This window comes from Parasteatoda tepidariorum, chromosome 7 (assembly GCF_043381705.1).
Source record: "Parasteatoda tepidariorum isolate YZ-2023 chromosome 7, CAS_Ptep_4.0, whole genome shotgun sequence".
Taxonomy (NCBI): domain Eukaryota; kingdom Metazoa; phylum Arthropoda; class Arachnida; order Araneae; family Theridiidae; genus Parasteatoda; species Parasteatoda tepidariorum.
In genome coordinates, this window is record NC_092210.1 from 23,280,927 (window position 1) to 23,306,357 (window position 25,431).

At 28.4% G+C, this 25,431-nt stretch overlaps 1 protein-coding gene across 2 annotated transcripts in view; it reads right to left on the reverse strand.

The window, feature by feature from the left end:
* LOC107447827 (Importin subunit beta Fs(2)Ket) overlaps positions 1-23,960 on the reverse strand; it is a 37,779-nt gene extending 13,819 nt beyond the window's left edge. Inside the window, exons 1-11 of one of the 2 annotated variants that reach the window (XM_043041885.2) lie at positions 23,570-23,960; positions 21,154-21,212; positions 17,985-18,167; positions 14,472-14,672; positions 12,435-12,647; positions 8,638-8,727; positions 5,912-6,022; positions 5,720-5,821; positions 5,430-5,601; positions 2,577-2,821; positions 1,716-1,846 (exon numbers count right to left, since the gene is read on the reverse strand). In XM_043041885.2, the coding sequence (XP_042897819.1) occupies positions 1,716-1,846; positions 2,577-2,821; positions 5,430-5,601; positions 5,720-5,821; positions 5,912-6,022; positions 8,638-8,727; positions 12,435-12,647; positions 14,472-14,672; positions 17,985-18,167; positions 21,154-21,212; positions 23,570-23,609 (1,547 nt within the window). In that variant the 5' untranslated portion in view covers positions 23,610-23,960. The remainder of the gene's footprint in view (positions 1-1,715; positions 1,847-2,576; positions 2,822-5,429; positions 5,602-5,719; positions 5,822-5,911; positions 6,023-8,637; positions 8,728-12,434; positions 12,648-14,471; positions 14,673-17,984; positions 18,168-21,153; positions 21,213-23,569) is intronic. The other variant, XM_043041884.2, reaches the window with a different exon arrangement.
* Positions 23,961-25,431: the final 1,471 nt, after the last annotated feature.

Below are 25,431 nucleotides of genomic sequence, written 5' to 3' on the forward strand. Positions count from 1 at the left end.
GACAATAAGAAAAAAATCTTACTAACTTATATTAAAACAGTCATATACCAACACAAACTACTTATACTCGCACTAGAGATTTTGGACTGAATGAGCAAAATGGGATACTTTATTTGGTGTCATAGGTTATAAATGGCATCAGAATCATGTATGTAGAATGTGTTCCGAAAACGAACGACCACCGCCCCCTGTTTTAACGAGACAAATAATTTTTGAAGCAAGGGAATAGCAACAGTAATAAATCCCTTTTTGGGAAAAGCCTGTCATTTTAGATGGATTATTTTTAAAATTATCAATCAAAAACAAGTGAAGCCCTCAAGGAAAGTAAAATACTATCCAGTTTGGCTAACAAGTCTACGTAACTGTATTATCAGTTTTCAGAAAATAGGGAAAGAATTTTGAAAGAAATTGAGCACAAGAGAAATATTCGAGCATATTTTCAGTTTTAGTCACCAGCAAGATAACCTCATTTTTTTTAAACGCTTTTCATTTTGGCTGTTTAAAATGTCTGAAAGAAATGTTTTATTAAAAAAAGAAGTTGAGTATAAAATACTTTTTTACTTTCATAAAAAGATAAAATGTTGAAATATGAAATTAGTATACATAAAATGAAGCAAGTCACTGAATGAAACATTTTAATTATTCATGTTTAATTTTTAGTACTAACCTTGAATGCAAATTTAAGAATTTTTCAGCATAAAATAGCACAATTTAAAACTTCAGTATTTACAAAAAATTTAGTAATATGTTAACCAATTTTAATTTATTGGTCTAGCGACTATTACTAAATTAAGATGCAACATTAAAATTAGATATATAGTTAAATATTTTACTTTTAAAATTACATGTCCCCAATTTAAAGATGTAATCCATATGAAATTTTCAATATAACTTTCTATATAACTGTACAATTTAATAAAAAAAAAAGTATATCTTTATTTTTTCTCCAAATAAATTTGAAATTGATATATCCACCCATAAGAGTTTAACAATATCAGGATTTTATTTTTTGCATGAAAAGTAAACAAGCAATATTTAAATACCAGAGTATATACCAAGGGTGATTATAAGCCCAACGCAAAAATCTGGAAAATTTATTGAGTAAAATCGTTAATAACCCATTTCAAAAAATTAATACCTTTACAAATTTAAATCACAAATATTGTTAAAACATGACATTCGAAGTAAATTATATGCATCATAATTTGAATGAATAATTACGTGTAAGTTTACTTTTATTTCAAATCACATTTATTACTCTACCAAAAAAAAAAAAAAATATTTGCAAATGAAAGCGATGTCAAGTGTAAATTCTAGATCTAATATTTTTAAATAAAATAGTATAATTAGCAAAAAACCCAGAAATCAGTTTTTTTTTCAGGAGCACAATCTCTGATATACCACGTAACTATGTATGTAGATATATAATAGTATGTTATATTAAATAAAGTATACCAAAATGAAGAAATTCTTGCTTAATACACTGCATTCATACATGGCGTGATATTTTACTTCTTATAAACCTATCTTCCTATATACCCTTACAATTAACCCATAATAATCAAACTCAGCCATATATTATAGTATCATACCAAAGGAAATTATTTTAGGTCAATTAGGGGGCCAACAATGTGATAGAGTAAATAACTCTTAACCTAAGATTTTACATCAACAAAAATACATATGATCACAACGGTAAGTTCAAGATTTTTTACCTTTCCGTTGTTTCCAGTAATTTAGAAACAATCACTTCAAAGTATCCAGATAGACAATAAGTATTTGGTTCTTGATTTTCATCAGTTGCATCAGCAGCCTCATACGCAGCTTCTGCCAAACTACTGAAAGCCTAAAATTTTTTAAATAAATATGTAAATATGTATAAGAAAAATCAAAAGCATTAGCAGTGGTCTGCCTAGTTTTTTTTTCAAGAGGTACCTATTGTGAAAATTTAGAAATAATTTACAAAAATTATAGTAAAAAATTAACACAAAAATATAGTAAAATAAGAAAATATTTCAAAAATTGTTATACTACAAATAAAAATAATTTATTACTGGTAAATTTCTACATATATTTTTCCCATATGTTCAAAAACAGTTTTGCTAATTGGCTTCAAATTGTATCTTAATTCAAAAAACCAAAAAACTCATAGTCCAAAGTTAAATTTCAACTTGAATTTAATAAAAACATACATTTAACAGTACTAGCACTAAAAGTTATCTTCATTATGGGAACATTTTAGACTGGGTCATACAGAAAGGTTCACAGAAAAAAAAATGTTTCATTAAAAAAAAAAAGGTCTATCAGAATAAAGTAAGAATAATGTTTAAAATAATAGTTTGAACTTCGACTTTCCTACTAGCAGGGGCAACCTCGTCATTTCATTTTAAAAAACTCATATTTATGGTGCGATACAAACAATTAAATTTTAAGGAGGTGGGAAATCTTAGAACTTGCTTTTTTTAAAATAACGTTTTTCCTTAAGTTGAATTTGTGAAGGTATCGTTAAACGGTAGTAAATTTGCACTGGACAGATCCCTGATTAGGAACAAAATAGAAATATAATATAAACTTACCCAGCAAACATTCGAAGCTACTCTAGGTTCGGCAGTTAATCCTTTAACCAAAGCTTCTAAAAGAGGTCTTAAATATATTTCATTTACTGCAGCTTCAGGATTGAGTTCGCAAACCCTTCCAATTGTCCAAGCTACTGTGTCCCTTACAACCACACTCTCATCTGCCATCAGTTCTATGAACATGGGCATTGCTTGCTCAACAACTGGTTTCAAATTCGTAGGATCTGGTCCTTCTAAAATACAACCTAGAAAACAAAAATACAGAGTTCAAGGTGCATAGCCAAATCCTTCAGCAAAAAATAAGCACCTTTTAAGCACTCAAAAAATATTTTTAAGCACTATATACATTAATAACATGACTTTACATGATCATGATAAAATAGCTAGTTTCTGACTAAGAACTCCCTTCTTGCCAGGGTTGGCAGGTTTTTGACATGTGACAGTTTTTGACAGTTTAAACCATGGTTTAAACCGTCACGTCAAAAACCTCACTGTCAAAAATGTCGAAAATGTCAAAAACCTATATTCATATGTGAAATTTAATTAATACATAAAATTTATATATTTTTTAAAGGATAGTGTTTCTAAATATGTTCTAGAAAAAATAAATTTAAAATTTTGAAGAAACACTTATATTTTGAATAGTAACCAAGATCTTGTACTTTTGAAAACTCACATCTTTTGTAATATTATATATTCCTTTTCATGTGTTATTGAAAATCTGCAGTGATATTAAGAAATTTATTTACAACCAAATTTAGTGTATAGTATAGATTATATTAAAAATTAGACATTATGTATTTAATTAGGATAATTAAAAAATTTCCATAATAATTTGTTTAAGGATCAGTGACTGTAATGTTCTTCTGTTTAGTTTGACTTTTGTGATTGGTTGTTAGTTTGAGAAAAATCAGTAATTCTAAATTTTAAATCTTCAATTTTTTTTAATTCATAATTAACATAAGACAATACAAATTTAAGTGCTTTCTGTTAAATACACAGAGTAGTTAGTGTCGATTTACAGTATATTCAGCCTATTCATTTACTATGCTGAAAATTTAGTTTATCCAAATACTTGTGAATTTCATTTTGCTGAATACGATATAGTTTTGTTGAATATCTAAATATTCAGCTGTTGAATAATTACTTCTTGCTTTCAAGATATGCATTATTTGTATTCTTAATACAAGTGGAGAAAAAAAAATTAAGAGATAAAAATTGTTTTAAAATGATAAGTGTAATAATTATAAATAAATATAATAAACAATATGAATTATATTTATCATTATTCATAAATATAACTACTTTTAAATTCAAATTAACATACTGGATAATAAAGATATTCGGCATAACATTAAAAAAAAATTTTTATACACTCGTATCAAGTTTGTGTTTATACAACATAACTTGTAAGTTCCTTATAAATATTAGTTATATGTTCCTTATATGTCAAAAATGCATAGTAATAAACTTTTAATTTTCTTAAATATAAAAAAAAAAACATTTTTTTTTCAAAATATAAATATTTAAACTATTTTTGTGCAAAATTTTTCTGCACATGCATTTGAATATAAATTTCTGAGATTTTAAATATGTTATTTCACTTGAATTTTAATTAAAAATATTTTAAAACCTGCTGATTACCTATAGTATAATTAAATTTCAATATAATGCATGGTTGGTAGTTTTGAAGTTTATATATTTTCTTGGCAAACTTCAGTTTTTGACGGTTTAAACCAGTATTATACCCTTGTCAAGTCAAAAAACACTTTTTGACGTCAAAAACCCAACCCTGCTTCTTGCTTATATTAGCCATTATAAAAAGATGAAGAGGTTTTTCAGTTCGATATCAGAGGGTGGAAAATAAAGCCTGAAATTGAGAATATCTTGCAAAACGCAGCAGAGTTGCACATGAGAGGGCAAGAATCACACCAAACCCCGCAGTTCAGTAGGACTGGGAGGGGGGGTGTTAATTGATTATAATTGCTAATTAACTCCTTAACTTGTGTGCTCAAGTTAATTCGAGCAAGCTAAACAGGCCAAACTGTACACATTCGAGATAATTTTCGCCACATTGTATTTTATGCTGCTATAATTTTTCACACTTGAATATAATCGAGAATTGAAAATAATGTGAAAGTTAAGTAAAAAATAATAATTTTATTGATATTTATCATTTACATAGGATTGTAAGCTATAACACTTATTTATTCAAGAATAAAATATAGCCTTTTTCCATGGAACAAAAGGGAAAATATATCAAAATTGTCCACCAAAAGAAAAATTAAACCAGGAGCAGCAATGGAAACTTTGCTCTAAAATGTTTTACATTTAAAAAAAAAATATTTTTTTCAAAAAATCTGTGCATAAAGGGGTCAATGAAGATAAAACGAACTAGCCTTTAACACTGACATGAGCACCAGGGTCACATTAATAAGCAAAAATATAAATGAACAATATTTACGATAAAAATGATTGCTCCCATGCATTTTTTTATGTATTAAACTTTTTAATAAAATCAAAATTAGCTTTTAAAATTGCAATATTTCTTTTACTAGGAGCACTTTTTTATATACAGACTAATTTAAATAACTGAATATTTTTTATTTTTTCTGAAAAATTACAGAAAATGCTTTGAGCAGGTTCTAAAATTGACTGGTTAAAATACTATAAAACACATCAGAGATGAATGAAGAGTAAAATGAAGCAAAAACAAAAACTAGTTACATGAGACCGATTTAAATCAAACGTACATGTGCATTTATACAACTAATAAAATCCTTATTTGAATAGAAAAAAAGTGTATATTTTTAGATGTTAAGAAGAAATTAATACAAAAAAAAAAAGCCATACCAAATGCCATAACAGCAGCATCTCTATAGCGCCAATCAGGATTTTTTATATTATTTTTAACAAATGGCAAAACATGACAAACAATATCATCTTCACAACAAGCAGCCATCAGCATAAGACATACACCAGCAGCTTTAGAGGGAATCCAATCATCTTCATCATCATGCTCTTCCTGAAAATTTTGTAATAAATTTCAATATAAATTGCAATTAAATAACATTTCTGGTTTCTATTTTTTAATGAAATTCATTAATATATAACTACTTAGTTATCAAAAAAGTGAAACAAACCTGTTTAGTCAGAGTCTGCATTAGAATTGGTACTAAATATTGCAGTGCACCTTTAGCATAGAACCGTGATGTTCGAGCGGGAGGTCTACCTTGTTCAGAAGCCTGAATTTGACCGGGGGAAAAAAACATAACAAATTAACACATAACAAAAATTATTTATTAGTAATTGAAATTAATTTTAATCATATTTACCTCGGATGCTTCAATATCCAAGTCAACTTCCTCATCACAGACATTGCTCCAAAATTCAATACCCTGGAGTGCAACTTCATCAATATCACTTTTCATGGCTTCCATTGTAATCTGAAAGATTTTTCACTCAATGATTAAAACAGACAAGTTAAATTTTTATTTTAAAGAAACTTAAAAGACCAGATTTTTCAACAAAAAATAAGCACCCTTTAAGCACTCAAAAAATATTTTTTATCACTTTCCAAAAAAGGATTATAATTAGAATCTGTGCATTAATTTAAAAAAAAAAAATTCTATCGTTTAAAGTTTTTAATTTATAATCAATAAAATTCAAAAACATTTTCAAAAACTTTACAGAATCATGATAAAATAACTAGTTATTGCAGAGATATTTGTAAAAATCATGTATTTTTTTGTAATTTAGAACGACAATCAACATGGCAAAGAAAAAATGTCTCTTTAAAAGATATCTAAATAAAGAAAATACCTTAAGGGCTTCTAAAAAACAAATCCAAATTAAGCACCTTTAAGCACTTTTTGAAAAGCACCCTGAAAGAGGACTAAAACCTTTGTGGAGGGTAGAGCTAAACATTAAACGAATTGTAGGCAGTGAAACCTGTTAAAATGACCTCTGTATCCCTGTGGCAGAATCACAGCGACTTGGCGAAATTGTTACAGAACATTCATTGCTGAGTACTTGTAGTTCCTTAAACGTCAAAGTGGAGTTTTACTTGGGAAATAAAAATTTTAGTTTTCTTTTCAGAAAAATTTGCCTTTTTCCCCCCTCTCTGCAGAATTAAATAACAAATATGCCTTTTTTGCGCATCGAAGAGAAAAAAATTCAAGATTTTTCAATTCTCATTTAAGAATAATAAAAAAAAGTTGGATGTAACTGGCTTCAACAAAAACTTCTAAGTAATATAAAAAAAATATTTCAAAATCGCGAAAGTTTAAAAGATAGTTCACTCCAAGAAACTATGTTCTCTCATTAATTTTTTTAAAGACACCATATTTTATATTTGACTGGGGATTTTATTACATATTCGTAGCAGAAAAAAGTATGGTACTTTGCTTTTTTTAAAAACTTGGTTAAAATAAAATAGATTCAATATTTTTAAAACAATATTACTAGCATGAATATTTTAAAATGCTCATTTGAGTCTCTACTTTAACCCTTATCCCTCACAACTTGAGCCAATTCCATTGTAAATATATGTTGCATTATGTTGTGTGTAACTATATGAATATGTTTTGTTATCTTCCCGCAACTATTACTACTAATTTTCATAAGGTTTTTTAAAATCAGAATGTCTTATCGCTCAGTTATTACTATAGAGTAGGGGTGCAGAAAGCTTGAGAGCCCGAGGGTAAAATGCGGCCCACAAAAGCTTTTTATTTTTTTGAAAAATATAAAAAATTTCGAAAATTTTGAATCCCACATTTGAGTCAAGTAAATCTGTGTTTCTCGATCTTTTACTTCACTGTAATAGCTTCAAAATTTTACATGGTTTTTAAAAGATTCAATACTTTTAATACAATATTAAGATACGTGAATATCCAATAGACAATTTCATCTCAAGTCCAAGTGATTTTTCCCATAAATTTTGATCAATTGAAATTTGTATTTGAATTTGTATTAATCATCAAAATATGCATTTATTGAATTATCTTTTATATTTTCATTCTGTGAAGTGAACGTTTTTTTTTAAATTGTACTGTTTTTTTTTTTTTAAATTGTACTAAGTGATAAGACAAAAAAGAAAACATTTCTTTTATCCATTTTTATATTTTATAATATGCAAGAATATCTCCCATAAAATCAAAAAAATGTTACATAAACAATTAAAAAAATTGTATATGGTTTTGTATGAGTAGGCAATTTTTTTTTTTTTACTTTTGTAAATACAATGCTTCAGTTACTTTAAATTAGTAATTGTTATTATTAAAAGTATTATACAAAAAGATATTTGTGCAAGTGAGCTTAGTCAAAGACAGACTTAAAATAATTATGCTACAGGGCTTTCTATGTTAATTATCTGTCTAGGTTGATCTTAATGTTTGGGTGCCACAAACAATAAAATTTCTCAGGCTGACCACTTATCTTAACAGATAAAACTTCTGTCTATTTAGACATTAAAAGTGGTTAATAAACAGGCTTCACTGTAAGAAAATTAAATAAAATAAGCAGACAGGCTTTTTACAACTTTTCAAAAACTTCATATTATTAAGTATGTGCCTATAAATATCCTACCAATAAAATAAAAAAATAAAAATTATATATATTTATATATATATATTAAATAAATGCATTGAAACATGTCAAAACTCATTTTCAAAAGTTTAAGCCACAAAAAATAATTTATACTTAAGAATGAAAAGAATAAAGATTATGAATATAGATGACAGAAAAAGAATATAGATGACAGAAAAAAAGTTACATTAGCATCATTTCCATCACCATTACCCCACCCATCCCCTTATATCTAAGATTACACAGTTTAAAGAAAAAAAGTGACAAAATCTAAACTATCTTAAATAATGAAAATAACAAACATCTAAACAATTTTGGTTGCACAAAAAGATTGCACAGCAACATAATAAGAGTAGAAAACATAATAGTAAAAAAATAATAAATAAAAAAAACATAAGGTCAAGAAGAAACTGTGCAGAAACAGACAAAAGTACTTTTGAATAATTTTAGATACAAAAATTATTTTATATCTTACAGCAAAAAGAGCAGGCCCCATGTAAGCTTCCATGTACTGATAGTACAAAGACATAATTTTTACTAAGCACTGAAGAGCAGCAACTTTAACCTAAAAAAATTAAAGAAAAATACATATGTTAAATGTAGCTCTTACAATAACACAATAAAAAAAATTTGACAAATCATAAACAAAGAAATCTGACAGTTTGTACTCAAACAGTGACAAAACATTTTGCACAAAACAATACACATTGCTAATATTTGCTACAAACATTGTTCTATAATTGCAACGGAATATATGGCACTAATCATTGCATTACAAAAATCAGCCATTTATCAAAAACTACAATAGCAAAAATTCATTAAAATCAGTATCACTATTTCATAAAATAAAAAAAAAAGCTTTTGGAGTGAATGATTTTTTTAAAAAAAAATTCATACCCTCAAAATACCCATCTATAAATTCATAGTGCTCTTTTCCCTGAAAATTTTTGAGTTTTCTTAATTCTTAAATTCTGAAAGACGTGTAGCATATAGATCAAATTTCAGTTTGTCTTTTGCCAACCTTGAACTAAAGAAATGAAGCTACAAGTGTAAAATACCACCTCTTGGATAAATTGTAGAGTTAGAGAAAAATAAATTAAATATACAACTGGAAAATAATGCAAATGAAAATAGTTGGAAAAATCTACTGAAATGAGAGGGAAAAAAACTAAATGAATGAGGGTATAGTTAATCTTACATTTTATAATTTTGTAGTGGCAACATGCCTAAACAAAGATTTAAGAGATTAATGATGAATTTGAAACGAAACCTATAAACTAAACAATTTAATGTAAAACTGCCATACATTTTCAAGCAATGTTGAAATCTTTAAATTCAAATTTTGTTGATCAAAATAACACTACGCCAATTTTTTTTTAATATACTGCGGATGTTAAATCAAAGTAGAAAATAAATTATAACTTAAAATAAAATATGAATATAATAATTCAGATTTTAGTTTACTTCAGTGTTTCCCCAAAGTGTGGTACACGTACCTCCAGGGGTTCTGGAACTGTTTAGTGGGTGCACGGTCTTATGTGAAATATCTTGCAACGAATGAAAATTTTAAAAAGTTTTATTTAAAAACAAAGCTAGCCATGAAAATTCCGTTTACATATTTTTCTATTGGCTATTTTTAGCAGAGTTAATAATAGAGTTAACAGTTGATAATAGAGTTAACAGTGTCAACAGCCAGTTGTGATTTAACTTTCGTCCAATTTTTTTATCACAGCAAAAACAATACATCCTTCTCACTGATACAAATAAGCTTATTAACAAAACTTGTACCAAAAAAGAAAAAGCATATTTTTAAAAAAATACATTCATTTTTATTTTAATTAGTGGTACACAGCGTTAAGGGAACACAAAAGCCATAAGTTTGGGAAACACTGGTTTACTTGATTACTGTAATTTGGAAACCTTTTAGTTTTTTCTCTAATTATTAACATGCAGATTCTCAAAATCAGTTACCATAGGAAAATCAAATATCTCCAGAACGAGTGGGATTTTAATAAGCAACAGGCACTGTCAAAGTTAAATAAAAGAACTTTTTGCGAACAGAAAATCTCAACAAAAAAACAAAAACTTTCTGCACACATTGATTGTAATTGTACAATATAGGTGAGCAATGTTCACCTATATTATACAGGTCTGGGCACTGTAGTGAATACTTTATATTTTTCCACCCTCTTATCAATACATTAACTAAAAGGTAAAAAATGAACTTTCTAATAGAAAAATCTACTTATCTTTTGTTACACAGGACCTTAAACAAAAATAACTTATGCTAAAATTAAAATTAATTAGATCTACATAAAAACTGCAATTTTGTAAAAGGGATCTTAAAAAGTATGAGTATAAAGTTAAAGTATGAATCTTTAGGATACATACAAGCTGGACTAAAATAATTATTATGACCAATAAATAAGCCTAGCTTAAAAACAAAAGAACATTAGAAAATTGACAAAGTAAAACATATCTACACAAACATTGTGAATTAGTCAACACCAATATGGTATATACTTCTTGGCTAAAAAATTCAGTTTCTCTTAGAAAAAAAAACTAATTTTGACCCAAGAGGTGCCCAGCCATACCCCATTCTCTTTCACGTGCAATTTTTTAAAGAAAATTTTGATATTAATTATAAAAAAGCTGTCTCAAGTCTAATAACTAGCCAGTAAGTAAAAAAACTTGTCATCTTTTAATTTGAATCCTCATCTAAAAAGGTCAACTGAAATAAATAGGTTATTGCCCTGATTAAAAAGAAATATTTTCACTCAAAAATTTAAGTTAGGAGAAGAAACAATTTTCATTGTGAAAATAGATTACTTTCTTTTACAGAAAAGATAAGAAAAAGTTATGTACTTTCAATCACACACATTTATTTAAACACATCATAATTACACAATATATATATATATATATAGTGATACCTCGAGATACGAGTTTAATTCGTTATGTAACCTTGCTCATATCTCAAAACAATTTTTCCTGTTGAAATGCCATTAATCCGCTCCAGCCCCAAAAATGCTACACCCGATCGTTTTTGTTACGTGTTTTTGAATAAGAAAAATGTATTTATAAATGACAAATATTGCATAAAATCATAATAAAAGAGAATGTAAAGCAAAAAAAAAAAAAAAAAAAANCTGGTTTTATAAAGTGTACATACATATTTGTATTTTGGTCACTTAAATGCAACTTACACACAACTTAAATGCTACTGTACGCTTAATTTTAGTTACTGCTTTTTCTCTTCACTGGTCTTTGCTTTTTTAGCCGGATTAAAAAAACTGTCCAAAGGGGTTTGTATCTTCTTCCGTTTCAGAATGCTGCAGAAATGAGTTAGGCAAGTGTCATTAAATAACTCCGATGCACGACCAGTTGCAACTTTTTCGGGGTTTTTTTCTTCCATGAACTGTGAAATTCTCTCCCTCATTTGCAAGAACCTCCTCCACCTCTGACTCTTCCTCGAAACCAATTTCTCGCAGAAGCCCCGAATGCTGCTGCGACTGCAACTCTTGTAATTCCTCGGTCGTCAGTTCCTGAGAGTGCTCCTCGACAAGCTCATTCATGTCTCTCTCACCCATCACCAGGTCCATGGATTTTCCCTGAGACACAATATCTTCCTCCACTGGCACCTCGGGTTTGAATCTTCGAAGCTACAGACTCAGGCCACAGTGCAATTTTTCGGCTACAGACTCGCTCAGGCCACAGCTTCTTCCATGCAGTGGTCAAGGTCCTCGTTGTAACACTCAGCCAGGCCTGATCAATAATTCTGAAGCATATCACAATGTTAAAGTGGTACTTCCAGTACTCTCGAAGGGTGAGGTTTGTGTTCTCTCATTTCAAAGCAGCGCCGGAACCTTAATATATAGCTTTTTAAAATCAGAAATCACCTGCTGATCTATGGGCTGCAGGATAGGAGTGGTGTTAGATGGTAGATAGAGGACCTTTATAAACTTGAACTCTTCGAGGATGTCATGTTCGATGGGTGAGCAGGAGCATTGTTGAGGATGAGAATGGCCGTTCCTCGTATCTCAAAACAAAACTTCGCTCGGTCGCCAGCTCTTATCTCAAATAACTCATATGTTAGAGCACATGTATCTCGAGGTACCACTGTATTATGGTTAAATTATTTCAACTAATTCTAAAAAATTTCAAAATTATTTTACCCTTTTGCCTTAAAAATAAAACATTCTAGCATAGTAAAAAAAGCAACAATCAAAAACACTAACTACATTAATTATCAAAACATGTTTTTAAACCCACCTTAGTATCAGCAGACTGAGTAGCTTCACACACGACCTGCATGATGAAATGCCTCTCAGATTCCTTCTCAAAGTTGGCTTTGGTAAATTCTAAAGAGTTTAGAAGTGCAGTTGTTGCTGCTAGCTTAACATGATCACTAGGTTCATCTTTTCTAATCCCATGAACAATTGCAGTCAGGATGTCATTTGATTGTGAAACAAGAACATCTGGTTCCTATATTAAAATAGCAAGATATATTTGAAAAAGAATTTTTATTGAATATATTTTTCATACTTTTTTCATTATGTTGTATTTGTTTAAGTCAAAATAAGTGAAATATATTATACATAGCATTTCAATAAATTATGGTTACGAATTACAGCATTAAACACCAGTGTTTTTCTGCGTTAGGGTAAAATCTTTTAAACACAGCTTGAACAATAATTTTTCTAATTTGCGATTATTTGCTGTAATTTAAAACTAAGAGAAACAGTTATTCATCCTTGAGTTATTTATCATTAATAAAATTTATAGATTTTATAAATTACTTTAATTTAAAAAATCAATTAATAACTAAAATATAATTTTGCTCAAAATAACTTAAATATATTTTTTTTTTCATAATTATAGAGTCAGAAATACAGATAAAAGGCAAACTACAATTATAGAAAACATAATAGTAATTGTCAAAAGAGCTAGTAAACTTAAACAACAAATATGAAATTATGTACACGGTAACAAAGCAACTTATACACATGTGATTATAGGAAGAAACTATCTGAAATTTGTTTAAATTTATTACTATTTTTTTTCCCTCTTCTCTTGAACGTAAAAGATATAATTTTTATGCACAAAAAAAACACATATATATACAAGATTTAAAGAGAAAAGAAATTTTTTGTTATCTAATAAGATTGAAATACATATTTACGATACTAATTGTGTTGAAAAAGGATTACTGAAATACGAGATTCAAGATTTATGACATAATATCATATTAAAAATTAATTGGAGCAAAATAAAAAAGGGGGATAAATGTATCACATTGATTAAATAATTCTTCTGTTACACATCAGAATTAAACAAAATTGCTACTCATTAAAACCTAAATTTAAAAAAAAAAGTGAAAACACCATTTTTCTAGTTAATAAATCAGTTCAATTAATTAGTAGTTAATCAATGCATCAAAGCTATTATGAAATATGAAGTTACGTTTTTCTCGAACAAATCCGCATAAAAAAAAGTAGTTATTGCGTGTGCATGAGAACTTAGAAAAAAATATGGTGCTGGTAAGTTTGGAATAGTTAACTAGATTTTACGCTATTAGCAAAATTAAAATTTCAGATTAGCGGAACTGTGATAAAACTTTGTTGTTGAAATATAACATTTTGATTGCGGAAGTCTGTGAATCAACAGTCTTGAGATTCACAGAATTCTGCAAAACAGCTGAAGAATTGCAAGCCTGAATTCACGTTAAAAATTTAACTATGTTTCAAAATACAAAAATAGTACCATAGATTCAAGGAACTCCCCGTTTGAAAAAAATAGAAGGTGTAGTTTTTTTCACCATTTAATCCATAGCAAACTTAATATTTTTATAGAAGACTCAATTTTTAAAGACTATATTTTCACTTTACTTAAAATAGTAATAAGTTTTTAGAATCCCAATCAAATATTTGAAATAGATATATTTGCAAATAGTTTAACACTATGCTAAAAGCAACATTAAAAACTTAGTATTTTTACAGAAGACAATTTTCTCCGCCTGAAACTGTAATAAGTTTTTTGAAACCATCACAACTAAATAATTTAACAAAATCGATTTTTCACTTAGGACAAAAATTTAACTTTTGATTGACTTAAATTATCATACAAAGTTAGATAGCTTTTAATAGACTTTAGCAAAAATTTTGGGTTTTTAATACTTTTCGAAGCCTTGTCAAAAAGAACTGCTGTAAAAAATAGAACAAATTTTAAGAAAGCCTGTAAAAATAACTATTTGGTTAGTCTACAAACATTTCTATGCCTATATACAAATAATACAATAGGTAAGCTTACTATATCCTGACAGATGTATCCTATTGCTTCTAGTGTTGCCTCTTTGGTCATTTCAGTGGAGTTTATGTTAGTTATATTCTGTGTAAGTAATAAAATGAGATCTGGCCATTCCCCACGAGGTAACTCTGCAACAGCAATATAAGCTACACACTGTGCAGCAGAACTAGGTCTGAGAGTTTCTGTTCCTAAGGCAGATAGCACCTACAAAAATAATAAATAAAACAAAAATAATTAACTACACTGAGGAATAAACAAATATTTTTAACATGGCAATTTAAATTATGTAGGCCAGTTGCAGTTAATCTAAGAAAAACAACTAAAACAGAAAAAAAATTCTATTTTAATAATAATTTTTCAATAATAACAGCAAAGATTTGCCCTGACAATAGATCATTGCAAAATTTCAAATGAAAACGAACGGAACTTAAAGGGTATGATCGAAAACATAAGGCAGTGTAAATGTTTGATGCAATTGAATTGCAAATTACTTGATTTTCTGCTGATTTGCATAATTTATAAGGCCCCATTCATTAATACTGAGCGATACATCATTACCTCAGAAATTTACCAATATAAACAATGTTTCCAGATGTATTGTTGGCAACGGCGACAACACGTGCCAGGTTAAGCATTATTTCGTATAGTACAACGATGGTTTCAAGTGCATGTGATGAGCACTTCTCCTGGCCATTAAATCCATAACTGCAAGCTCAGTGCACAGAGCTTTTTTTCATTATGGATAGTAATGAACTAAATTAAAGATAGGAAGGGGTGACTGGGAAGTTTCGTGCATTTTAGCGTCAGCTATTCCTAAGTTATCAATTTCTCAATTCACCAGAAAAGTTTTTATTTTTCTGTTTATGAAGACATTTATAAATGATCTCAATGTGCATTTTAATTTTGGTTCTTATATTCATGATTACTTATTTAATGACATAAGCAGAGGTGAACTAATTTTGGTTGCAAGCCCTCCTTCACAAGATATTAAAATTTTTAATGTATCATGTCGACTTGAGATTTAATCATTTAAAAATATATATTATATATATATTGTTGATAATTAGATAACTTATGGCATTTTTTGTAAGGTAACTGATTATTGAATTTATTACAATATAATTGCCTCAATTTATCAATTAAAAAGTCCAAGAATTTGAAATTACACAACACCAAATGTAAAATATTAGTGTAACGATACATCACAATGCCGAAATCTAAACATCGCCCAGTGCTACTACTTATTCTCAAATTTAAGAAAAAACACTGATTTTGAGATCTTTTAAGAAGTGAGAACTACATTGAACTCTAAGGAGATAAATTTTTTCAATCAAAACTGAATTAGATAAAATTTTAATAGTCAAGCCAGTGGACAAAACAAAAGTTTTTTTTTTCCCCTTCCCAACTTCGCTTTTTTGTCACAAAACAAAAATATAGATCTCTAAAATTGAGAATAAAATTTAATAAAAAAAAACCTGTAAACACTTAAAGTATGCTTAAAAAAAGTAACATATAAAAATTAGTTTCTGTTCTTAAAAAACTACTCCAATATTGTTCAAAACGAGAAAATCAGAATGCATACACCAAATCATAAAAATATAATAGTCATCATGCTATTTTCATGCACTCTCACTAAAAAGAAAAATTGCATAACATACTCATTGAAATAATAAATGCATAAAAAACCAGATATCATTGGCTCTCATTAAATGAAATAAAGTTTTTAAAAGTTCTTACCTGTACCTCATCCAACAATATTTACAAATAATATTTATCACCACTTCTTAATTTTGTTTTGTTGTTACTTTTTTGTTTTGAATGTTTATAAATTAAAATTGTTTTTTGTATCATATTATTAAATAACATTTTTAATAAATATGCAATATTTTACGAAATATTCAGAAAATTAAAACAATTAATTTGTTTTTTGTCCTACAGCTGAAAAAATTTTTGGTTAAAAATATTTAACAAAAAAGGCAACCTAACAATTTAAAAAAAAAATTTGGGTGAAGTTACAAAAGCAACAAACTTCAAATTATTAGATTCATAGGTTCAAAAGCTGAAACCAAATCTGTTTCAATGTGTTAATTTAGATCTTTTATACTATGTTTCCCCTTAAGTTGGCACTGCAGGGAAGGGTAGGGAATGTAATACTCCGCCTTTGAAAAGTAGTTCTTCGCTATTTTGGAATTAATTGCAGTTTAAATGCGTGTACAAATATAAATAAATGTTGCATAATAAGAAAAGTTTATCTTGAAATATTGAAAAGTTTTTCATGTTTAAATGAATTTAACTTATAAATACCTTCTCAGTAAAGCGAATGTACAAAGAAGGTGTTTTAGTTTGGAGCTGAATTAGTTTTCAAGGCCAAGGAAATTAATGCGTTGGCTATGTTTTTACACTGGTCAGCCAGCTCTTTCCATTATCCTTGCCTTTGCTTAAGTGTCCTATCTCTTGCGTAGTTCTTATTTCGCTTCACGCGCATCACTTAATTGTTAATCTACGATTTCTTGTTTTTTACTAGTTATTTATTATTAGCTCGATTTTTATAGTTAATTTTTTTGTTGCATTAATTGTTAATTTTTTGTTGTGATTCCTTGTTAGATTTTCTTTTTTTGTTGCTAATTACTAAATGTCAGCATGTTTTTCTGGTTAGTTTGTATTATTTTGTTACTTATTAATCGATAGCTTTTTTTTTCTCTTGTAAGTTATTCATCTTTAGCTTGTTTAAATATATTTCAGAAAAAAATTACTTGACAATGATTACAATGATTTCCTGCCTGAGTTTACTTTTTTTCCCTCACAAAACACCAAAGTGGGATAAATTAATGTAAATTAATCCACACAAAAAAGTTGCATATAAATATATGAAACAAAGTATTTATGAGCATCTTAGCTTTTTTTTTTATTAGATTTAAGCAATAAAAAAAAATCTTTTTAAATATATATTTTCTTCTGTTGTTAAAATTAGTTTCGTTTAGTTAAAAAATAATAAGAAAATCTGTTTTTTAAAAATCATAATAAGAAAATCTACTTTTTAAAAACCATAATAAGAAAAATCAGCTTACAACTAGTATCTTAAATAATTATTAGAAATGCTCTAAAAAACCATGTTCTTTTCTGTATTCTGTTCAAAATTTTAGTAAGATTCTTGGTTTTTTTTTTTTCTTTTTTAAATATCTCATTATGTTTTCTTTAAAGCCAATACTGGCCACTTTCTCTACTTTTTTTGCTACCTCATCCCTCAACCGACTTATAAGAGTAACCCAGTTTCCATGACAATGCCTGTAATCCGGTTACCCTTCTCTACAGTGCCAACTTAAGGTGGAATGAAGTATAATTGAATTATTTTTAAATTTAACGTACAACTCTGCTTAGTGTTATGAAAATAATTTTATACAGTTGATAAACAAATAGATTAGGGATCAATGATCTTTTGCTAATCAACAAATGATCAGCAAAAGAAATTTATACTATCAAAAACACAATAAAATGTGGTTCCTAATTAATACATACATTTTGTTTTACAAAACTCCGCACATCTGAAGGAAATTGTAGCCAACGCTCTTGATACTTAAGCTTGATTTCTTGGTCTTTTGAAGTCAGCGCATTTTTGAGCTGCAAGCCAGCAGCCATTCGTGCAACTGGAGAATTATTGGCATGTTGAAGTACATTGGACAATGACTTCAGAAATTCAGGCTAAAAATAGAAAAATATTGAAATTGAATATTAGACAATTTTCTTATTTTTTTTAAAATAAAAAGTTTTCAACAATAATTTGATAATTTAGTTATCTTATAAATAATTATAAACTTGCAAATAATAGTATTGAGAATCATGAAAAAAATAGTTTAACTTAGAGGGCAATAGAACTTATAATACTAAAATTATAAGCAGACAAGAATAAAAAAAGAAGCAATCTTTAGTGTAAATATCAAGACAAACTGACAGATGTTGGATATTTTCATATCGTGATCTGTTGCACTAACTACAATAGCCAAGGTGCCATATAGATTTTAAATATGCAACCTTTCGAGTTAGTCCCTTTCTGTAATGTTTTTTCATAATTTCTTGAGGGGCGTTGTCCAGAAGTTGACAAGACTTGCCACTTATTCTGCCGCAGATCACGATAGGGAAATATCCTTTAGATGTTTAATACTTGTGTAAAATCTAGTTGACTATTTTTGCTAAACTAAGTACTTTAATGTTAATTTTGAAAATAAATAATGCAATAATATTTTTATTCAAATGTTCTTATAACAGCATTATTTTTTAAAAACACAGAATTCATTTTGATTATGCACTGGTTACAATATGAAATATTTTGATGCCAATTTATATTTAAAAAAATTTACACCAAGTTTCATAATTGACATGATATTATACTACTACCAACCATTTTCTAGAAGCTAAAAAATACAGTTAAATTGAAAATAACTATTGTCACTGAAAAAATTAAGTTTAGCAATTGGATAAATGCTTTAAATTTAACACATTTTGATCATATTTTGTCTACCATTATTATTTTACTAATATGTTAAAAAGTCAAAAAATGTAATAAAATTTTATTTTTCTACAGGGATGAGATTAGCCAAAAAAGCTGAATTTCCACGATAGTAAATTTTACGCAAGTGAAACCCTTTAATAATAAATTCCAGACAGTTTAAGGTAATAAATAATGTGTTGACATACAATTGTGTACTAATCTATTATTATATAAATGATTACATTGATACTTAACATTTAGTGAAAATAAAAATTACCAATTGAAAAAATAAAGCTGGAAATTATATTTTTCCTCAGTTCACATAAGAGACAATTATTACTTGAAAAACTACCTGGTTTAGCAAATTAAAACTACTGAGAATATACATTAATATTTCATTTCTTTTAATAAATACTGTTATGTGATTTATAGCAAATATATCAGTAATATTACTTTTTAAATTATATTGGAAAAAAAAACTTTAACAATGGACCGAATCATTATGTTCATATTATAGTCTAATCTAACTACAGCCCTCTGAAACATATCAATAACAGTGAAGTAGAAATATATAGTAACTCCTTAACATACAAAAATTGCTATTTTAGTTTGAAAAATTACATGACAATCAGCAACTGTTTAGATAATTGTTTTTTATTTGATAAGAATTTTGCATTTTATAGCATAAATAACAGCAATTATAAATAAAATTTTGATGATGAGTTAATTAACTCTTTTTCCCCCAAATTTTTTTTTTAATTAAATCCCTTTTTAAGTGATTGCTTTTGTTTGCTATATCTTTTATGTTTGCTATATTTAGTCGTTAGTCCATCTTCAAACATCTTGTGACAAATCCTATTTTTTCTTCTTTGCAAGCACAGAATGTAAGTTTTGAATATATTCCCTTCCAGTTTCTCTGATGTTGTAACACTTACATATACTAATAATCGTCGTTAGAAAAACAGTCACTTTTATAGTAACTAATATTTAAAAAAAATTTACTTCTTACAAGAATCGCGATAGTTGATCTTAAAATTGCGTGAATATGAATAATTATGAATTTTGAAATCACATGAATATGAAACTAGATAAACGATTTTGAAAATGAGAAAATACAAACTGGGATATAGAATTTTTAAAACGTGTAAATACAAATCAGTATTCATAATTTTTAGATCGCGTGAGTATGAATCATGATGCGTAATTTTTAGATTGCATAAATAGGAATTATGATGCATAATTTTTAGAATGCGTGAATGTGAATCCCAATGCCTTATTTTAAAATCACATATAAATACGAAAATCAATGTTTGATATTATAAACCGCATGAGCAAATCAAGACATTGAATTTTAAACTAACATGAATACGAATCGCTACATAAGTTTTTAAAAAGGCGTAAATACGAATCACAATATCAGATTTTTAAATCTCGTAAATAAGAATCGTAACGTACAATATTCAAATCGTGTAAATTAAAAATCGCAACACGCAAGTATGAAAAGCTATGTTTGATATTAAAATCGTGTGAATAAGAACCGAGATATTAGCAGATTCCAGGCTTGGGACCTCTAAAAGGCTTGCCAGAAGCACCGTCGTTTGAACTACGAAAATCGGATCTATCTGGAGGGCGGGGTAGAAAATTCAGAATATCTTATCTGCTGCATGTAAAAGGGGAGAAAATAGCTAAAATAAGTGAAAATGAGAAAGGATTGGTAGCTATGTAGTTTGAATTTTCTGTTTCTCTTTGAAAAATCAGTGAATTTTCTGAAAAAGCGGAATACTTATAAAAAAAAGGTGAAATTTTTAGAAAATCTGAATTTTTGATTTAAAAAAAAAGCTGAAATTCTAGAGATAAAAGTGAAAATCCGCTAAAAAGCGGAAAAATCTCATCCATATTTTCTAGCATCAAAATTTTAACTTTTTTTATTCATAAAGAAAACTTAACTGATCACACAATATTTTTATTCAATAGAAATGAGAATACATACCATTTTTTTCTTGCATTACTCCATAATTACCATTACAAGAACTATTTCTGTTTAATATTTTTAATAATTATCATTTAACAAATATTTATTCATGTTTAAAAAGTCAACAACTTAAAACATATAATCAGACCTCAAAGAATACTTTTTTTTAAACCTTGAACTACATTCAGATATACACAGAAAGAAACAAATTATACAAGACCACATACCAAATTAGTTTGAGCAGCTTGTTCCAAATAGCTCTGTGCAGCCTCTAGCTCAGATTTATCTGTAATAGAATAATCAATATGTTAGTAAGTAAATTAATGTAAAGAATATTTTATTTTGAAACCGTTAGGACTTAATCAAATAAAACCAAAAATTTTTTGTTTTATTTGACCATATAAAAATTTTGGCCACGCATTACTTTTACCTTTACATGATTAGCCGTCATGGGTGCAAGTTGGAAAAAAGGGAAAGACGGAAAATTTTTTGACTGAAATACCTAACATACACGATACCCCCTCGACATATGCAAACTATCTAAGAAAGCTTTACCATAATACATCAAGATTAAATACTGTACAAAAAATATTTATTCATCTGTTTTTTGATAAAATAACAACAGGACATTAGACCAATAACGTAGACCTAAAAAATATTTTTATGGACAGAAAAAAAAATTCCGATTTCCGCCTTCGAGCCAGTCTTGTTTCCGTTCGCGGACATTTTCGTAAGACGGAAATCCGTCCACGGACATTTTCGAAAGACAGAAATCCGTCCGCGGACATTTTCGAAAGACGGAAATCCGTCCTGGGGACGGAAGACTTGCACCCATGTTAGCCGTGCATGTTAATATTTAATATAAAATACAGCCAAAATATAAATTAAGAACTCCTTCTTTCAGGCAGCAGCCCACAAGGAACTAAAAAAAAAAATTTAAAAAAAACCATCACAGAAATGAACCAGCTTGAAGGAAACAACTCGTGGCCACCTCAGGGCAAACGTCTACAGGTTTTTTGGGTTTTTTTAAATTTCAGTTTAAAATCAATTTGGCGCCTTGTAGATTGTAGTTGGCATGACAGATCACAACACGGAAATATCCCCTTGTCTTTCTCGTAAGTGAAACAGATTATGCAATAACAAGTTTCTTCATATGTTTTCAGTTTAAAGCAAAAATTTCTGTATCAGTATCTACACCCAAAAGATTGCCAAGTTATAGCAATTTTTGGAAAATAGCCACAAGAAGCTAGGAAACAATTCACAGAATGAGACCAATGCGAAAGATATTACTTGTAATAACATTGAGCAAACTACTATATAATATATTTTAGTAAGTTAAAAAACCTTTTGGGGCGATTGTTAAGCTAGCGGGTAAGGACAGATATCACTATGGAAATGTGAACTAATAATATACAAACATACTAAAAGTTTAGACACATGATTTAATTCAAACATGCAGCTTGTAGGCTATCGCTACGGAAATGTGAACTAATAATATACAAACTTACTATACAAACATACTAAAAGTTTAGACACATGATTTAATTCAAACATGCAGCTTTGTAGGCTAACTTGGCCAGCATGACATTTAAGAACTTTCATTAATCGAAATTATATAGGTAATTTATGGATTTTTATGTCTAACTTGTTTTCGACAACATAAGTATCAAAGACTTAAAAATAAAATCACAAATTATTGCATATGAAGTATTATAACATAATATTGAAAACATTAATTTATGCAAATAAGTACTAATATTTACGTGTTTGCAGCACTCAATTGAAATTTGAAGCCGAATAATCACCAAGTTTTGGCACTTTCCAAGCAAAACAACTCTGAAAGGGAACAACTCAAGCAGTATAACTCTTAGCCACCCCCAGGTAAAACTCTTAATTACAAGTTTAATTTTGATCATATGTCACAATCAATTGCAAACTCACTATGAATTTACCCCAAGTTAAAATCTAAAGATCAAGTAAATAAATACATTGTATCCTTTTAAACACAAACCACAGTGAAACAATTTCTTATGATTAGTACTTTTAATTAGGTTATTAGTTAAGATAGAAAATAATATTGCGATTGTTGACTGACATACAAAATTAAGAAATATACACTTAAACAATTTAAAAATGAAAAGATAAAGCGTTTTTTCCTTAAAATAAATGTAGGAGAATATTTTTCAAACTTAATACGTTCATAATACACAACGAATAAAAAATGTGATCCGCAGATATATGAGAACTTGTTTCGCCAATTATTTAACATCACACAATTATCAACACATGGGATTAATAAATACGCACAAATTCTTCCCAAAAAGATTTATAAATCACTTTTTTTAACCGTTTTTACATAAGTGATAGAGGGATTTCACAATGTACGTCATAAAACAGATTCCATACAAAACTATAAACTTAATTATAAAATTAAGAAATGGAAAACATATTTCTTCATGGAGTCCCGACATTAGAAAGTAAAAGGCATAATTAATATTATTGTAAAAGTTTATGTAATGACAAACAGCGATTAAAATCTTGGTTTAAATAAAACACTACTTCCTAAGCCTAACCTAACGGATTTGCAATGGCCCTTTAATTGCAAGAAACACAAAGGAAAATACTATTTTATTCTCAACTTACCAGGTGAAACGGTCTTTTCCAAAATGCTGATTAAATCCATGATGAGTGTAGCGAATAAAATATGGTAAAAACAATTTTACATTAGGAATGTTGTATTTTCATAAACATATACGAATGAGTCTCGTCATCCGCAGAAATACCGGCAATTCTAGCTTATCGCGCTCCACATGGCATCGTAAGCAAAGTGAGCGCGCGCAACATCGGACCGGCTGACACAAAAACGAATGAAAATTTTTAAATAAAATGATAATTAAAAATATTGTGTACGTTTCCAGAATTTTCCAACGAAATTTTTTTTTAAAAGAAATGAATAACTTTCAAACTAAACCTTTTTATTCACTTAAAATTAAAATTTTATTAAGAACTTCTGTTGGAGCTTTCAACAGGGACAAAAGTGATTGATTTTTAAAACATTAAATTTCATTTTATGAAAACAAAAAAAATTCAATAACTTCCTCAAATAATAAACAAAAATTAATTCCAAGAAGCATTGTGAGTCAATAGTAGTTTTGGTTGGTTTAGATGATCAGCACTTGAGCTCTATTACGCAATCGTTGGGCAGGATTTCTTTCATTCTTTTTTATGAGTGGCAGGCAGTTCATGAACAGTGATTAATTATTTTCCAACTACAAACCTACATCCCAAACCTACATACGTTTACATTTCCTTTCAGGAGACTATTCCTTTTAGGAGTGTAAAAGATCGTTTCTAAACCATAAAGCATCGGAATACTTCATGTATAAAATTCATCAGGCTAAAGAGTACTTCATGTATTAAAATATATTATGCGGGTTAAGCGGTAGCTTATTAAAAATATTTAATAAGCTACATTTAAATAATAAAGTGTTGTTATAAGACAGTGTTTCCCAAACTTATGACTTTTGTGTACCCTTTCTAAATATTTTGTAACGCTGTGTACCATTAATAAAAAAAATGAATGTATTTTTTACTGTAAAAAAAAATGCCCAAAAGTTAAAAATCACAACTGGCTGTTGACACCACTAATTATTAACTGTTAACTCTGCAAAAATAAATAGCCAATAGAAAAATATGTAATCGTTAATTTTCATGTCTAGCTTTGTTTTTAAATATAAGTTTTTGAAATTTTCGTTAGTTGTAAGATATTTCGCATAAGAGCGTGTACCCCCCGTTAAGCTGTTCCCGTACCCCTGGGGGTACGCGTACCACACTTTGGGAAACATTGTTATAAGATAATAACTTTTGTGTTGGCTTGAATACATTAAAAGATTCAAATTGTTGACCAAAGACTAATCTATGGGTGGGCATTTTGAGGCACTTATCCAGAAGTTCGTGTTGTTGACAATAATGAACGCCCACCATAGGCCTTTTCAAAGCTGTCTATTCTTTAACAACCGGTTGATTAATGGTCTCATGGTGAAGTCCATAGTTCCCATGGTTATTCTTACCAACGCTTTTCTCATTTCTCTTTATTGTAAACCAATCTAAACTCGCTAGAAGAATCGCTTGAGCCAACGGCCTGATTTAGAAATCCGGGGACAGTAAATTATGGAATATATTAATAAATTTGAGTTTATATTTACTTCAGATTTAATTAACTCGTAATTCTAAGAGATAAGCTTTAAGGAAAAACAAGCAGAATATTAATAAAATTTACATTATTTAGAGGGACCCCAAATGTTATTCGCGATCGCAACACTCGAATACGCCATCTGGGGAGAGACCGGTTTCATGCCTTTAGCCCTTCTCCCTTCCCTCTCCTCCTTTTTTCAGTTGTATAGGAATGTACTACGATAATTTCCCTTTTCTTAATATTTTTCCTTTTTATTTAATAAAAATATTTTTTAAAATTTCTATGATACTTTTCTTTAGAACTATGTTTA